The sequence below is a fragment of the Ciconia boyciana genome, chromosome 1 (assembly GCF_034638445.1).
Source record: "Ciconia boyciana chromosome 1, ASM3463844v1, whole genome shotgun sequence".
Classification (NCBI taxonomy): Eukaryota; Metazoa; Chordata; class Aves; order Ciconiiformes; family Ciconiidae; genus Ciconia; species Ciconia boyciana.
In genome coordinates this window covers 140550376-140568739 of record NC_132934.1, presented here as the reverse complement: position 1 = coordinate 140568739, position 18364 = coordinate 140550376, and the positions used below count along the sequence as shown (strand labels likewise).

The following is an 18364-nucleotide window of genomic DNA, read 5'->3' as shown; positions in this document are numbered from 1 at the left end:
GGCAGGGGAGTTGGACTAGATGATCTTTGAAAGTCCCTTCCAACCCAAACTGTTCTGTGATTCTGTGATTCTATGATCTTTGTAAAATCATCACATCATACTGAAATTTTCAGAAACATTTAATAACGTATAATGTCAAAAAGTATAAAAAAGCCATTGTCATTAGGTTTTTTCAGATGATAATTTTGTAAAATTCTGGGACTCCTTAGCTCTGAAATTTGTAAATCTGAAGTTAGAATTTATTTTGTTAGCTAAGGAAGTCTGTGATTCAATTTCTTGCTGACAACTTGGGTCGATAAGAAACCTTTAATGAATGTATTCAAAAGTTTGCTATGGGTGTTACACAGTAAAGAGCATTTTCCCTAAAACAGACACAAGCATTTAAAAAATAAAATACATTGACTTGAGAATATCAGAAGCATTGATAACCAATGTTTGAAAACAGGCCAGTTCTGTTTATAAAATTATTTTCATACACAATTGAGCTATTTTCATACATAATTAAGCCATAAGTGGCAGCCAGGAAATGGATTTTAACAAAATGTCTGTGGTTGGTCTGTTACCATCTCTGAAGATGAGACTTCTTTCCCTTTTGGTAGATTCTTTTCTTTCCCTAGATGTCAGAAGAGATCTTGGCCCATCCAGTGGTATACATATAGAAATATGGTTATGATGCAGTGGTCCAAAAACAGCCTTAGCACCAGGTTCCTCTCTCCCATATTGATATGAACAGTCCCGTCGAACTGAGTAGTCAGGGTAACTTTAATGTATTTCCATATCTGCAATACTAGTTTTATCTTATTTTAAATAAATTTTTGCCTTCCTGATGTGAGGAGGTGCACTTTCATCTAAGAGTCGAATCTGGTCTTCTTTTCGTCAGCTCCTCATATGCCACAAGCAGATAATTTGTACTTTTTTTCTTTGCTGTTATTCTTTGCTAGTTCTTCCCAATGGATTGTCACAGGAGATCACACTGTATTTTTTCCCTCCACTTGGCTGCTTTTCATTACTTGGCATCTCCTACGATGATCAGTCCCTATTGATAATAGCTTATTGGAACATCACTATTTAAGCAGTTCTGGAAAGACTAGGTTTTAAGAAGCAGGAACAAAAGTGTCATACAATTGAGATTAAAAGGATGATATCAATTTGACATACTTTAATATTACACCTCCTTTTGGAAGTTGTCTCTTTTTAGATGAGCTAACGGAACTTTTTAATTTAATTTAAACTTTCCTTTTATATGTAAACATTTCTCAGTTCCATGCAACTTATGTATTATTCTTTATGTATATGTATTATATGTAGTTATTCTTCCCTAAGAGTTGAAGAAGGTATCTTCCTAAATCCAAAGAGAATGAGATTAAATTAAAAATACCATGATCTTTATGTAGCAATATAGAAGTGTTTCTAGTTGCCAGATACCCAGGTCCCTCAAACTACTTTTGTTTTTTAAAAAGAGGCCTTTTTTAGGGACTTGGTTGGAAAAGAAGAAAGTGGTCACTCAACTAAGCAAGACAATAAATACCGTGATAAACATCTGTTCTTTTTTAACCATGCTGGGATAGGTCTTTGGTTTGCAGGATGATGTAACTGCACTGAAGTCAGTGGAACTGGGCTGACTTGAAGTCAATAACTATGAATGAAAGGTTGAAAAGGTTGTGATTCTTTAAAAAAAATGACATCACAAACTTCAAACAATCTGTATTTTCTGTTGATTTATTTTTAATAAAAAGGAAAAAAAAAAGTGAAAACCATGTAATGGAAGAAGTGTATACTTAGTTTCAAAGTTTAACCATAATGTCAAAAAGATACTGAACAAATGGTCCACCTTTCTAATATGTGCAAGACAGTGCTAAGTATGTGGCTAGCAATAGCTGGCAAAGCAGAGCAGGAAAGCAGAGGTGGCTGCCAGAAGCTCAGAGGGAGGGAGCAACACCATACAAGTGTCAAATGCCCATTAACAGGAAAGTAGAGGGAAAACCAAAGCCAAAGGTAAGGATGATGTCTGTGCAGCTGAAAGTGGGCTGAAATGTCCCATCTGTCTATGAAGTCCTGACTGGGGCCAAACTTTCCAACAACATAAAAAGAAGTAATTCAGGACAGAGCAAAACATAAAGTAAATTCCTTTGTATCCACCACAGCACATCGTACAGGACAAAGTTCGGACATCTTAGCATGGTGTTATGGGCAAAGTGCTGCTATGATGGCTTTTTTACCAGTATTATTTTAATAGGGCACAAAATTGGCAGTTGTCCGTAAAAAAAAATCCCTAAAGTATTTCTACAGGACATATCCTAAATATTCTTGCCAGTTTAGAGCTGAGATAGTCAAGCCCCATATCCCAAATTTCTCAGTCCATTCACATTTCAACTTTTGTGTGATTCTGCTGTAGTTTGTCAACCAGTTGTTGCAATAACCCCCAGGTGCTGCTCATAAAAAGTAGATGGATGAGTTAAAGAGAGCTTAGAGGACTTTCTTGGCAAAAAATACTAGAGAATAATATCACATTTCTCTCTCAGAATGTAAACTGATTTTCTGATGTGACATTTAATTACTTCCCTTGTTCTATATTAACTTTAGGAATACACAGTAAGAGAGTAGAAAATAATTGTTTTAAATAGGAGGCACTGGTATAATAAATACACTATCAGGAAATGTATGCAAATGCTCTGTCCTACTGTTGTCATATTTAATTGCTGAATCTTGATAACAATACAGTCAGTTGCTGAGTAAAACTAGCCATGCTTTTCCAGTGCCTTCGAGAGCAGAAATCTGTTTGCTGTTTTGTACTTACTTCTCCCTGTATGTGATACTGAAACACCAGTCTGTTACAGAACTATTCATGTGAAACGTGGAGATTTCAAACCTTTCCTGTTCAAGGATGTCTGTCTATATACAACTTCCAAAGATTTGATGTTATAGGTTCAGAAAGGACTAGTCCTTTAAAAAAATACATTAATAGGGAGGGACTAACTCTGTACCTGCCTCTCTATCCATAGGGAATAGTGCTATTCCTATAAGTAAGAAACGTGCTAGCTGGGCCCTTCCAGTGGTTGTTTGCCATCCGTGCTTTGGGGAGTTTACTTTGGCAATAACTCCTCTCTTCCCCAAACACTATCTATTTACAGTTAGATTAATTTGTTCCTTGTATCTATGTTAATATTTCAGCTGATCTGTGGTGTTGCTGTGTGAATGATCCTTCCTCATGTCAAATTTAGCCTTCAGATTTATCCTAAAAAACACATCTGACTTCGATCCCTGTATGCAAAGCAGAGCCCTTCCAGCAGTCTGTCTTGCCTTCGCACAAGAAAGTCTCATAGTTCAATTTTTGTAACTTCCCATTACAAACCAAATGACACATAGCATTCATATTGTTGAACCTTCATAAACTCAGATCAATAACTGTATTAGTAATTTCACTTCACATCTTTGCTTTATTCATAAGTAGAGAATAAAGTTTTTTTAACTGAATAAAGTGAATTGAATAAATGAATAAAGTTTTTTTAACTTTATTCATTAGGTAGAGAAAAGGCAAAGAAATGGGCCTGATGATCTCGGGGCCCTCCATGATCTCATATCCCCACCACGTCTTGGGCGCATCGAATACATCTTGGCCTAAGCAGAGACCTAAAGTATTTCCAAACCAATTTAAGACGAGAGTGACATATTTCTCTTTCCAGGCCTCGGACCAGAAAAAGGCAGATTTTTATTTTTTGCTTGTAGACACCTGCTGTGCTACTGAATACTACTCTGAAACTTCAACAAAAGCTCTTTCTGAATAGGCTGGGCATATTTTTTCAAGAGCACTTAGATGAATTAAGGAATCAAAGTCTCATTTCATAAGCTAGTGAGCAATCTTCTGAGCTAGTCATCTATGATCAATGAGGATGACCTGAAAAATTATTTGCCTTCCCTTCTGAAAGGATCCTCTGGAGTTTAAATCAGCATAGATACTGTCATATTGAACACACACATATACCAGAAAAAAAAAAAAAAGGAAAGAAGGAGCATAAGTTGAAAAAAAAGATGAATCATAAAGAAAGATTTGTGGCCTTCAGTTTATTTGTTGTTTTTTCCTAAGTTCAGAATGTCATCTAGAGAAGACAAATTGGAGTTTACATTCATTAGTGGAAAATTCCCTTGAGGACAATTTTCACAGTCAGGCTTGCTTTCTTATTGGTATTAACACTGTCTGTACAGAGATACATTCACAGCTAGCATGGTTTGGAGATGGTGATTGCACGGTAGGCTTCAAGTGTCTAGTAGCACTTAGGCACAAAAGGTACTGAGTTGCCCAAAAGCAATTAGAGAAATAGGTGAATTGGCAAGAGTGCATGGTGATGGTCATGTCGAAGGGAAAAAAAAGGCATCTTCTGTTTTGGAGATGAGTTAATGCACAGCTACTTTCATGCAAGATTAGATTTGCATAATTAAAATCAGAAAGCTGGGAAATGAAAAGAATTAAGATTTCATGAGGCATATTAATTCGATCTTGATAAAACTCCTCTTAACTTTATGGTATATGATTTATAGCAAATGTTTAAAACCTACTCCCAAATTCAGCAAAGATTAAAAAGTTTGGCTGTTGAAAGACAAGAAATGTTTAGGCTCTAAGGTCAACCAATTTTATCACAGCTCCCATTTTATTTAATAAGTTACAAAAAAGAAACAAACACACCAACAAATACTTTGAAATTTTCAGAAAAGTGCAGAGGATTAAAATGTGGGGTTAAGTTACTTGCCCTGTTTTAAATTCTTCATAATTCTTCATACTTTAATCTGGCAAAATGTTGGCATTATGCATGTGGATCTATAAGCATATACATATTCAGTTTAAAACTGACTCTGATGTTAATAAATGTTTAAACCTTTGAAAATATAGAGAAGAGTTTCTTTTATCACCCCACAATTACTGAATCAATCACCATCAGCTTATATTGGAATGATCAAATAGCTGAAGCCTTAACTTCACCTGACAGTTTAATTCAAAAACGAGTAACATCCTTTGGTTGTCATTCATTACAGTTTGCCTAGGTCCTACCTAAAGAAATCCTTTCAAAAATTTAAAAGAAAAAGTGGGAGACCTGAAGTGGGGAGCGAGACAGTGTCTTTTGCATTATGCATCTTAGTTGTATGTGTGAAATGGCATCTTATTCTCAGATGTGTGCAGAATGAAGATGCAAATTTACCAAAAAGTTATCACAGCTGTCATGAAAAATGCAAATGCGATGGACCTTCCTAAAATTGCATGATCATCTCTCATAGTTCAGCATTTTAAGCAGGCTAAAAATTAAGCTTTACATTAGAAATACAGAGCCTTATGTTCAACAGATGTAAGGTCTAAAAGTGAATTTCAGACAATGCATTTATTAGCTAGTTTAAATACTAATAAGGAAATAGCCAGCAAATAGTTATACTTTTGACCTTTAATGATCCATCATTAATGTAGTAGTATTGATCTGAATATGAAAACCTTTCCATCCTGCAGTGTCTATATTGCAGCTATACTTACAGGTCTTCACAACTTTCATAACCACATCTTAGTCTGTGCTTTATTATCCACATGTATTTGTATACATGTAAAGTATCATTCCAACTTTCACATCTACAAAATAATTTGAGCCCTATATGAATAAGAAAAATAAGAGGTGTGGTACTCATCTCTAGGAAAAACTTATGCATAATTGTAAGTCAAAATTTGGTTGATTTATTCATAGCTGCTAAGCAGTGCATGCCAAATTTGCTGTGCACTATGCTGAAAATTTATCCTGAGGGTCTGAAAGACACATTATACTTATAAGACTGTATAAACAGTCACAAGCTAATTACAAGTTTACAATTACATGGCAATCCAAATCCAAACAGAAAGCAAATACATACTGATAGCTTAGCTGACCCCACACCAAAGCTGCCTTGGTTTTTTAAAAAAAACTGCCCTTCTCCTAGCCCTTACACTGATTTTACATGTCTCACCCTGAGACAAGGGGAATCCAACAGAAGAGTGTTTGATGTTCTACAGACTATCTGGGCCTAACAACTACTGATTTGTATAGTAATTGTAGGTAGTTAAATCTGGGGCAATTACCTCACCTTACCTCATTGGGAAAAGAAATCAGAATTTTTGTGGCCAAATTAATTCGTGTTAAGATAGGTGAGCTGTGTATGAAAACGCTTCTTTTGCTTCATTGACTTTAAAAAATGTTTATAGTAACTATATCAGATGTAGATGTGCATACTGTATGTAAATCTCACCCTCTATGTATCTAGAATATGCACAGGTGGAGCTTGACTGTGCTAGCACCAGAGTTTCAGTGTAGAATTCATCAATCCTACCATGTTTTGAACTGCCAACAGTGGCAGGTCTGAACTGTCTTTCAAGCTGGAGAGAGACTATCAGCACACCAGCAGAGACAGGAAATCCACTTCAGACCAGCTCTACTGTGGTCCCGTAGTCTGAATGCCCATCAGTAGTGCAAGTGCCTTAGGTGCATTCCCAGAGTTCATCATCGAGTTTAGTTTAATTTGAAAAGAATCCGGGTCATGAAATCCAAGAGGGCTTTGCTATAAAAACAGAAATATATTAAGTGGCCATGATTGGATTTACTGTGAATGTGCATTCCTGATCTGAATTAAAACACTAATATATATGTGCTTTTTCAGAACCAGATGCTACTTGTTTGGCAGAATGTTCTGTTGACATTGAAGATCCCACTAAGCTATCGTAGTAGGAATTTAGCATATTTGAGACTCCAGCTTTGTACTTTGGAGAAGACTTCATTGTATGGGCTGTTTCCGTAGTGTAACTTTAAAAATATGGTAGCACAGTAGGACTGATTCAAGACTTTCCACTTAATCTACACGCCACTTTCTTCGTGCAGGAATTATTAAATATTTTGTAATTAGTTATGCATTTATTTTCTGCTCTAGTCAAACAGTTATATTAACTAGTATTCACTCTCACCTTTGAGGTTCATATGCTAATGTTTCCTCTATGTAGAATCACTCGTCTTCTTAGGTGGATGTGTTCTGTTGACTGGCTAGATAATGTGCCATAACATCAATCTATTGCTTCGTCCCAGAATTTCCACTTTCCAGTGGTTGTGTTCTAGCTCTGAATGTTAAACAAGTTGCATGCAGAGTTTATGTACTGTTCACCATATGTGCAGCCACTTCTTGTGTTGCTGTCAATGGTTTTATTATTTGCCATCTTTACCTCAAGTGTTGTGCTCAATGACTAGGTCTGAAAGTGATAATTACTTCCCCACTGCAGAGACAAACTGATTTACATATTTATCAAGGGGAAACTGGATGGCTCTGAGCATACCACAGAAACATTTGCATATTTATAACCTGATATATACAAAAGCTAAAATTAAGATAGGGTTGTCTTGGTCTTAGTTACTAAGCTTGTTTTTATACAAAGGTTTTAGTCAGTGGATTTTGTAATCAGATCAGTGCATTAAAAAATGAAGTATCTTTTTTCATCGCACAAAATCAACATAGAGATTAAAATGATTGTTAGCTAGTGAATAATGGTGTACAGAAGTTGCAACATTAAGTTTTCATAAGGTGAAAATCTTAGCCTTTGAGGCCTGAAGAGATGATGAACTGTGGAATTACCTTAATTTAAACTCCTGTAGCAGGCAGAGGGTCCCAAGAGGTTTGCTATATAGTGGCCATATAGTTGAATGGTATCAATATCTTTTCTGGGAGAAGTATGGGCTTTCAGATACTTATGCACATAGGGTTAATTAGTAGGAGTTTATGCATGTATTCAAAGCACACCTAGCTTGCCACTCACAGAGCTGAACCCCTTCAGTTGACTACAAGTTAGTTGTGATTCTGGATAATTACGCTATTCAAAACAAAACATTAATATCAGTAGGGAATTCTGAAACAGCAAATAAAACCCCAAAAAACAAAACTGCCTCTTCTAGGCAGAGATGTGATGGCTGATCTTCCCAGATCACTCTTTGTCCAATAATTGTCTCAAGCTTACTGTAACCTTCTGGATACAACACAGGTATGTGAAAGTCTGCTGGAGTGGGAAAAGAATGTTATATTTACAGGAATTCCCTTTATCGTCAACTGTCTTGTCCTGAGACAGATCCTTAACCCTCCTTCTGAATCCTGTTGTTCAAATCTGGCAAACTGCTTTAAAGCTTTTCTCACAAATAGACAGACTATGTTGTCCTAATGCCTAGATTACACAGAGGTATCTGTATTCTAGAGCTTTTTATTCATAATTTCAGCAAGATTCTAAATTATTTCCCATTAATACAAATAATATTTATGTCCTATTGACTTCAAATGACAGTAAGCTAATTTATGAATCAAATGCATTTTTTCATATGCTTGCTTGACTAAACCTCTGAACAATTTTCCAAATCACTAACTCATTTGTAAACAAGTTATTGTTTCTCAATGTTTGTACCTTGTTTTCAAATGAAAAATCATTTTCTATAAACCCTATATCTTATGTAGATGAGTACAGTAGGAGTTTTACATGGTTCAAAACTCCAGAAATTACATTCTCCGCATTAGAGAGGTTGGTTCAGCTACCATTCAAATTTCAAAGAAAATTTTTACAATGAGGGTGGTGAAGCACTGGAACAGGTTGCCCAGAGAGGTAGTGGAGGCCCCATCCCTGGAAACATTCAAGGTCAGATTGGATTTGGCTCTGAGCAACCTGATGTAGTTAAAGACGTCCCTTCTCTTGCGGAGGGGGTGGACTAGATGACCTGTAAAGGTCCCTTCCACTCCAAAGCATTCTATGATTCCATGATTCTATGATTCATGCAGTGTTAGAGAACTTGAATAGTGGCATGACACTCTCCTTCTAAAGAACAGAGTCAATTGTTCTTATCACTTTCATGTGGCTATCACACCATTAAAATTGGCATTTTCACTTTAAGAATGAAACAACTCTTTATTGAATTGTAACTTGATATAGCTTGAAGCACAGCTTCAAGCAACAACATAGCTTGAAGCAAGAGTGGAGAGCAGAATGTAGAGCGCAATCCTCAGTATATTTTTGAGGAAGCTTTACTTAAATTTTGAAACATTGATGTACTAATTAAAATAAAGAACATCTTAATGCTGTCCTTAATCTGTTTTGTACCTTAAAAAATACAAATGAAAGAAAACTGCCCAATGCCTTTGTCTGCTATAATCTTAGCCACATACATTGGGGTATACATTCCTAGAACGGTAATAGTAGGATAAACTTGATTTGCAATTCTAGTTGCTAAATAGCTTCAGAAATTATGCAGCTCCTTCAGTGTTAGATAGATTGATTTTGTTGTTCAGAAATGTTGTCTTTCCAAATCTGTTCTGTTCAAATCAGAAAAAATGTATATGGTAGCATCCACAGAGATCAGTGCAGCTGTTAATTTTTTAGAACATGACTTTCAAGTGAATCTTTTCAATCAGGAATCCTTCAATTTTTATTGATAATTTCCTACACTGGGGATAGCAAGCTATTATTGCTTGAACAGAGCTACAGTTTTCCCAGTGTTCTGGCTTGTTTATCCTACAGTTTCGTATTCTGTATAAAGTCTTTACGTCCAAAAATTATTTTAAAATTTGTATTGCTTTCTGCAACCAGCAACGGGACTCAAAGGGAATACTAAGCCAGCTGAAGCCCCATTATGTAATTCAAGAGCACATGGTGTATGATACCCTTCCAATCATGTTTTATGGGTGAAGCAATACAGTTTTACCATCTTCTTTTACTCAAACATCATTTACCTGTTCACCACACCCATTAAAGTGTGTTGCTCATATAGTTGCATGTCTAGCACTTTGGGTAGGATTCATCATACTGTCCTTGATGTCTAATATGAAGGCATTTAGTTTTGAGCTAGTTGCCTGTCTTCTCTTTTTTAGACAACAGGTAAAAAAGGCCTTTTTGCAGTTGCGATTCACCTCTTCCGAAATTAGGCAGCTAAAATAGGTTAGATGACACTTCTCCTTGTTCACTAACTGGCATTGCCTGGGAATGTTTATACATTAATTTTAACTTAATTCTAAAGTCTCTGTGAAATCTACAGAAATAGTAAGAGTGGAGGAGTTAAAGTAAAAAAGAAATTAAATTGTTATAAGAAAACAGTAAAGGATGTATATTGCCACTTTGTATTATTTACTTCCAAAATTGATATAATATTGCATGTGAAAGATACCTGTTCATAGACATCCACAATACATTGTTTGCATTTTTATTCTGTATTGGTTACTATTTAGAAATGCTAATAAGTGAATGTATTGCTTGTGTTAACAGTAACCACATAATTCAAATGTGCTTTAATGGGGCTTATCTCCTGGTAGCACACCCTTTACTGTTTATTTATAGTTTTCATTCTAGAAGGTGTCAGTGTTCAAGATGAAAATAGAAATAGAAGTTTTGCTTCATTTCTGCGAGTGCATTGTGATTGCCATTCTCTGACAATAGTGTTATTTGAATTACTACTATTAGTCCATCTGTACTGAAAAATGTTGTTGCTGAAATAAACTGTCATTTTAGCATTTGTTAATTAATGCTAAGGTAGACGATCCTCTTTGTCTTTAAAAATCCAAATGAAGGAAATTGAAGTTTTACCATTGAGTTCAACAAGTTTTGGATGAGACTTTCTATGCATTTTATTGGGGTGTTTTTTTTCTGAAATAGGTAACATTTGAGTGTCAGAATTTTTTTTTTCCAGGCCAAGTTAAGCTACTCAATCTTGTTTCGGGGGAAAAAAAAAAAGTCATCATAATGATGACTGCTTTATTTAATTAATTGTGATAGCAAGACATTTTTCAATCCTTCTCATTTTTTCCCAGATTAATTAGGAAATCAAAATGGCCATTATTGAATGACAGCAGATATCTCTGATCACCAGAGATCACTTAATGTGATGTACTGAGTGGGATTCTTGATTTATTTTCATTTTGTTTTATATACAAGATGATTTGAAAATCCAATTTCATCAAGCAAAACTATGTAGGTTAAAAAATTGCATTTGTGCATGTCATTGCACATATATTTCTTTGTGCAATCCTATTTATTATTATTATCATAGAACCATAAAATCATAGATTGATACAGGTTGGAAGGGAACTCTGGAGGTCATGTGGCTGAATACCCACACATAATGTCCTAATTTATTTACATACTCCACTTTTTTATCATCATTGCCACCTTTGCAAGGGATATTATAATTACTTAGCAAGTACATTCTCCAAACAATCTCAGAAGCCAATGGGAAATTGCCTCTTTCTTTCCTGGCACGAAGTCCACCTGCTGCAGCAAGCGAATGGCTTGTCAGATGGATCTGCATGATTTTCCCTCAACCCACCGACTTTAAAATGTCAGCCTTTGTAACAGATTTTCCTCAGCTCTGTTGGGAAATTTCAACTCCCACGAGGTTTCGAAATTTACATAAACAAATTCTCCTACAGTTACATTTCTTCTTTGCTCCTAGTTTACAAACAAGACCAACAGATACCACTTATTTAACTGCTGATGTTCCTTTATTCATGACCCAGTCATTTGAGCTGATGAGAAATGAGGACAGTCAACCTTTTTAACAAGGCAATTTTAGAATGCTATAACATTAAAAGATAAGTAGAAATACTAGCAATAAGGTAGCTACTCCTTATCCAGAAAAAAGAGCATAGTAACAGAAATGATGATCTGAAAATCGTTAAAGAAGGCTCTGTATTTCAAATTTCTTATCTCATCCTCTTTGACACAATAATTGGGCATCAGCTGATGAATTAGTTCTTAGTGGACAGGTGAGCAAATCAAAATTAACATTCAAATTGGACCATTCTAGGATGTTTAAGTAAAAAGAATAAAGATAAAAGGTTGCAAAGACAGAATTATCTTTATATGCTCTGGGATCCCTAAAGGACAAGGTTAAACCTCATTTGCAGGCTGATGTGAAGAAGTATATTCTTATACTTTGGTCAGTTTCCAGGACCAATAATTTTAGATTCATAATCAGTATAAAATTCGCTGGAGCAAGTTACAAAGAGCAACTTCACTCTCATTCATACAGAAACCCTCTTTAAAGAACTCAGTCTAAATAGGTTTCAATGTAATTTATGTGCACTGCAAGGCTCTCCACAGTGCCAAGGTAGTGTGAGGAGCCTTTTGTGAAAATGAAATGTTAGCCCATAGTGCCTTGGAGTTTCAGAGCGTATCCATGTGGATTCTTCTTTCACATATGTGCATGTGTGTGTGTTTACTACCTTGCATATTTTGAATTTAGTCAATGTCTATTCTTATATGATAAGAAATTAGGGACTAATTAGTAGGTTTGATAATGGAACCGTGTGGTCTCCACAGGGACTCCATATATTAACTTCCTTTTTTTTCTTAGAATGTCTTATTCTAACACTCACACTGAGATTTTTGCCATGCTGCCTCTATAGGTTGCTAGGCAGCAAAGCTTTACCCCCAAACTCTTAGCTCTATTCTGCATGCTGAGACTTTCAGATATCCTCAGCAGTTTGAATCTTCTTGCTGAGGGGTTTCCTTGATTGAGAGCAACTGCTTCCAAAGGTCACTGGCTCTCTGTGCATCAGCCCTTTTCTCTGATGTGCACAAATCTTCTCATTTTATACTTCAAGAAACCCTGCAGCAATCAAACCATGGTCCTGATCGCAGCAAGCCTTGTGCAATTGTCCCCTACTGTAAGCTGCATAGTGCCAATTGCTATGTATAATAATGTTTTTCTTAAAAGTGATCTTAAAAAGGCATAAGGACAAAAATATTTGTACGTGCCATTTGTACATTAATGAAAAAAGCCACTTGAAGACATTAAATCTGTTCTTTTTTCTGCTTTTCTCTTTTTTTTTTTTTTTTTTTTTTTTTAGGGCAAATTCTAGATGTGCTGGAGAAATATAGTCTGAGTAATAAAACTCTTGTATACTTTACATCTGACCAAGGCGCTCATCTTGAAGAGATCTCCAGTTCTGGAGAAGTCCATGGAGGATACAATGGCATATATAAAGGTGAACATTCTCTGATGATTCTTAAAAACTGTGTCAGAAACTATAATCTCCTTGGTTTTGCTCCAAAACTGTAATGTACACTGTGGCCAAGAAGGTCAAAACTCGATTCCTTAATAGTAAACTTCTCATGACTGTCATTCGAAATTCAAACATAGGCAGTAAATATAAGGGGTTTACTTGTCAAATACAGCAGCTTAACCAGAGTACATACTCAGCCAGAGCTCTGTGGAGTTTTAAGACTAGCAAATATACTTTTGAACTGGGCAGAGGTACAGCTTTGGAAGGATCATACTACTTTACTATAATGGCTGCATAGCAGAATAGAAAGGGGAAAAAGGTGGTTTGTGAGCCATCAGGAATCATAAATAGGAGCTAAATACCATGGAGTGAGTGGGATCACACAAAGATATGATACAGAGAAGATGGAGAACCAGTAACAGAGCTCAGTGTATTCATTACAGAAAAGGTAGAAAAGGAAAGTTAGGTTAAAAAAAAAAAAAAAGAGAAGTTGAATTGAGTTTGGGATTGGCAAGTTCAACAACAGCCAGAAGAGGACAAGATTTCAAGCAGAAAAGACTGAGTTAGAGAAAGGAGTTTTGAAAATAATGCATAACACACTTACTGAATTGAAGACTGATTTGGAAATGGAGAGACTTCAGTTAAAAGGACGGAGTTTAGATGTATTCTTTTAGTGCAGGTCTTGAGGAGATTAATACTCCAAAATCTGTTTATTCTGTGGAGGCTTAAAATGTGTTTAAACTCTACCTTATTGTAATACACTTTCTCCTGGTGATATCACACAACGATACTGGAAGGCACTGCTTTTGTTGCAATATGTTGATCTTGTAGAAAGACAAAGTTTAGCAAACAGCCTTCTTCACTTTGTTCATTCCCATGTTGCTGGCATGGTGATCCCTTCAGTCAGCAGGAATGTAATACACCACTGGATACCTTTGAGAACATGGTTCCAACATGGGGATGAATATAATTATTGTCAGCAATGTATTTTTGAGAAAGGCAGAACAAGAAGAGGTAATAGGATAATAGGATAAGAGAATGAAAGATGTGGAGATGGAGGAATTCTGCTTGATAGCATGGCTATAACATTCAGTCATGGATTGGTCATAATCGAAGGTTATGATTATTCAGTTACAGACTGCTCACAGACAACATTGTCAAATACAAAATAAAGGATTCCATCTGACAAACTACAGAAAACAGTGTTTTCCAGTGTGCAAGTGTTGGACACACAGCATCAGAAAAATGAATGCCAAAATGTTTTTTATAATCTTCAATCTTATTGAAATAGGGTAAGAATGCTTGGTTTTATTATTTTAAATGAAATGCAGTGAATATTCTTGTCCTTTTACCAGAGATAAAGTTCTTTTCATTCTTTCACTAGGAGGTGGCTGTGTAATTTGTTTTCCCCTCATATTTCAGGGGACAAGATCAAAGAAATCCAGCAGTTTTTGGAAAGTCATTTCCCAAACTTGAAACTTTTTGTTGTAGAGAGAAAGAAGTAAATTGCCTTTAGGTATGATTTTTTAAAAAAGTAGTATTGCAGAACTAGAAAATCACATAGTAGTTGAGTTTGGAAGGCACCTCCCAAGGTCTGTAGTCCTAGCCCCTGCAGAGCAGGGTCAACTAGAGCAGGTTGCTCAGGGCTGTGCCCAGTCAAGTTATGAAAATCTCCAATGATGGAGACTCCACAGCCTCTCTGGGCAACTTGCTCGAGTGTTTGATCACATTTACTGTAAAAAAAGCTTTTTCTTATGTTTAAATGGAATTTTCTGTGTTTCAGTTTGTGCCCATTGACTCTTGTTTTGTCACTGGACACCACTGAAAAGAGCCTGGCTCTGTCCTCTTTACTCAGGTAAATCCATGTATCCATACTGGATGGGCAAGATCCCACTGAGCTTTCTCTTCCCCAGGCTGAACAGTCCCAGCTCTCTCAGCCTCTCCTCATATGTTGAATGCTCCAACTGCTTAATCATTTTCATGGCCCTCCTTTGAACTCACTCCAGTATGTCGATGTCTCTCTTGTACTGGGGAGGTCTGCACTTGGACCCAGCACTCCAGGTGCATCTCACCACTGCTGAGCAGAGCATAAGGATCACCTCCCTTTACTTGGGGGAAATGTTCTTCCTAATGCGGCCCAGGATGATGTTGGCCTTCCTTGCCACAAGGGCACATTGCTGGCTCACATTCAGCTAGTTGTCCACCAGGACCCCCAGGTCCTTCTCTGCAGAGCTGCTTTCCAGCCAGTCAGCCCTGCCATTGCTGGTGCTAGAGGTTATTCCTCTGCAGAAGCAGGACTTGGTATTTCCCTTTGCTGAACTTCATGAGGTTCTTTTTGGCCCATTTCTCCAGCCTGTTGAGATCCCTCTGGATGGTAGCACAACCATCACTGGATCAGCCACTGCTCCCAGTTTTGTATCATCTGCAAAACTGCAAAAAGGATGAAAAATAGACATATACAGTAAGCAAAAACAATACAGTGGGGTTTTCAAGTGAGAAGACTCCACAGTTTTTAGTCAGTAGGTATCCATCTGAGAAACGACTCATATTTTAAGAGAGCTATGAAGGAAATGTTACACAAGCAAAACAAGCAATGGTGAAGTCATGAGGTTACAAACTATCAGAAAGGTCCCCTTGGGCTAACACCAGAGTGAAATGGGTCTTGAACATTAGCATATAGGCCTTACATAGTGATTTAAGTAATTAAGGAACCATATGGTTACATATCTGTAGCTGTAGGCACAGCCTGAGGTGTTTTAGAAGCTCTAAAAAATATTTGCCTTCTAGAATGCCAGACATAAGACACAGGATAAATGACAAGGAGAAAAAAATGACAAATACACTGGGGAATATGCCTTCCTGAGGACCTTTGATTGAATGGAGTTTTTTGTATCAAGCCTTGCAAAATTTTGTATTCATACTTACAAAATGGAGAACAATTTGAAATAGATCTTAACTGAATTAATAAAAAATCTGATTGATAGGGTTATTTGGGGAGTGATGGGGGTTCTTATTTTTAAAATGAATTTTGTGGTTTACAGTTACCACCTATGCTATGCTGGCAAATGTTGTAATATACTATGGGATAGAAAATTATCACTATATAAGAAACAAAATAATTATTGAATGAGAGGCATTCTTAATAAAATAAAAATAAATTAAAAGACCCATGCAATCAGTTGAATATATTTTTACCCTTTTAAAATACAGTGAATTCTGCTTTATCTTCCACTCTCTCCATCTCCATATCAATCCTCAACTTAACAGGTATATTATGCATCATTTTCAAAAGGGCTGAAGTGGAAGTGATCAAATATTTGCATAATTAGCAATTTTCATACATAAGAATTTATTCATAATAACAGTCATGTACAATGAAAAGTGTTAGAGGTCCATACATCTCTGGCAGATTTAATGAAAACCAGACCTGTGAAGCTCTAAGTCTCAGGCACTGAGGTCACAATGTGCCTAAAAAAGCAAAAGGACAGTCTTTATGCTGCTTGTGCTCATGTGTGCATGCACTAGGAATTTGCTTCATGTGATGAACAGTTTACAAAACTGGGAGATATGCACGTCCTTTCTCACTGTCTCTGCTAGACAATCATCTCCACTACTTACCTTTTTGTATATGAGAGCTGCATGAATGCAAATATGAATCAAGCCACTTAACCCTCTTGTCAGAGCTGGAGCAGTATGCTTAGCAATAATTGGTTATGCCCTAAAATCAAAAGCTCTCAACAGATCTCCACAATTTGAACTCACTAATTTGTCTTGATATCCAGCCAAATAAGCACCAATAATAAAATTTAAGAGGATTTTGGAGAGTTAGGCTAGCACTGCAAGAGTGAATGCAAAAAGGGAAAATTGCTATTTGAAGGTTTTATTACTCTGGATTCTGACTGTGGAACAGTCACCATCAATTTGGATAGCCCTTGAAATTAGAAACCAGAGCTAACATAGTGTTTAACTAGTTGCTGTCATATACAGTCTGGTTTACCTCTTCACTATACTTTTTTAGAAGACATTATACAGTAATATTGAAGTGATGGATCAAAATCATGGCGTCTCCTTCCAGTGGCCTTTTTCTGACAGTTGTCAGCATCAGAAACCTTGGAGGAAGATGCAGGAGCTGTGTAGTGAATGAAGAAGATCCCCAAGAAGATCTCCTCCTAATCCTAGATAGTATGACCTTGGTTTAAGGTGTGAATCCTGACAATTTAGATGGTACAAAGATTTTTAGCATTAGTTATATAAATTTTCATCATATAAGCATGGAATGCCAGTTTGAGTCTTTCTAAATTCTTAGCATAGCCTAAATCCGTTGGCAATGAAAACACGGTGCTTTCATTGACTATTTTGAAATGGGACAGCTGCAAATTTCATGGAACATCTTGAAGTTTAGTACTGTTTCCTCACTGATATAGGATAAAGGAGGGAAAACTTATTATAACTCCCTAGCTTACCTTTGTTTTGTATACTTTTATTGTGTCTCTTTCCCTTTAATACCTCATTCAGAAAAGAATTGTTTCATCAGTCTCTCTCATCAGTCTTAACTGATGAGTTTTTCCTTGTCCCTAATTTCTTGTTATTTTCTTCTGTGAACTGTTTCTACCTGTGCAATACATTCTTTTAAAATTACTTTACAAGTATTGCCTTTCGGGTTTTGCCGTGAAGTTTATATACTTACTTTTTAATATTATCCATTTCATCCTATAGACTGCCTGTTGTCTTTGTATCTTACAGATGTGCATTAAGCATTAGTCTTTGCATAGGTGCTTTTTCTTAAGTATGCAGTGAAGGTTATGGTATGAATAACTAAGACCATAGACCCTAATTCAGTTATTTTTTCTCTAATAGTCATTGCACTCCAAATATTTTTACAGAATATTTGCATCTGGTTTCCTGTTCATCCAACTTGGTGTGAAGTCCATTATCTTTTCTTCTGAATTTGATCAATCTGTGATACTTTGTGTCATACATGGATTTTTCAATTCCACAGTTCACTTCCCTTCCAAAACTGAATTAAGTATTAAAATAACAAGGGACTTAATACAGAGTAGCATCAAGGTAGCTTACTATTGACTTTTTTGCAAAGTATTGTAGGCTATTTGTTTTATCTCTTTGTTTCCTGCCTGTTAGTCAGATTTTGATTCATGACAACCTTTTGTCTCCTAACCCATGATTAATGTTCCAGAAACTTTTCCTGAAGGTCCTTGTCAAAGATCTTTCAAAGGCTTAAATCTAGATACAGCCTCTAAAACAAAAAACAGTGGCTATTTTAGTAGGAATTTCTTCCCAACAACTCAAGACCTTCTTACCTGAACTCCTGAAGGACTCCTGGGTG

At 36.2% G+C, this 18364-nt stretch overlaps 1 protein-coding gene across 4 annotated transcripts in view; it reads left to right on the top strand.

The window, feature by feature from the left end:
- STS (steroid sulfatase) overlaps positions 1-18364 on the top strand; it is a 117959-nt gene that overhangs the window by 63104 nt on the left and 36491 nt on the right. For all 4 annotated transcript variants that reach the window (XM_072849525.1, XM_072849528.1, XM_072849527.1 and 1 more), the window contains one exon: positions 12865-13002. In XM_072849525.1, coding sequence (XP_072705626.1) covers positions 12865-13002 — 138 coding nt within the window. The remainder of the gene's footprint in view (positions 1-12864; positions 13003-18364) is intronic.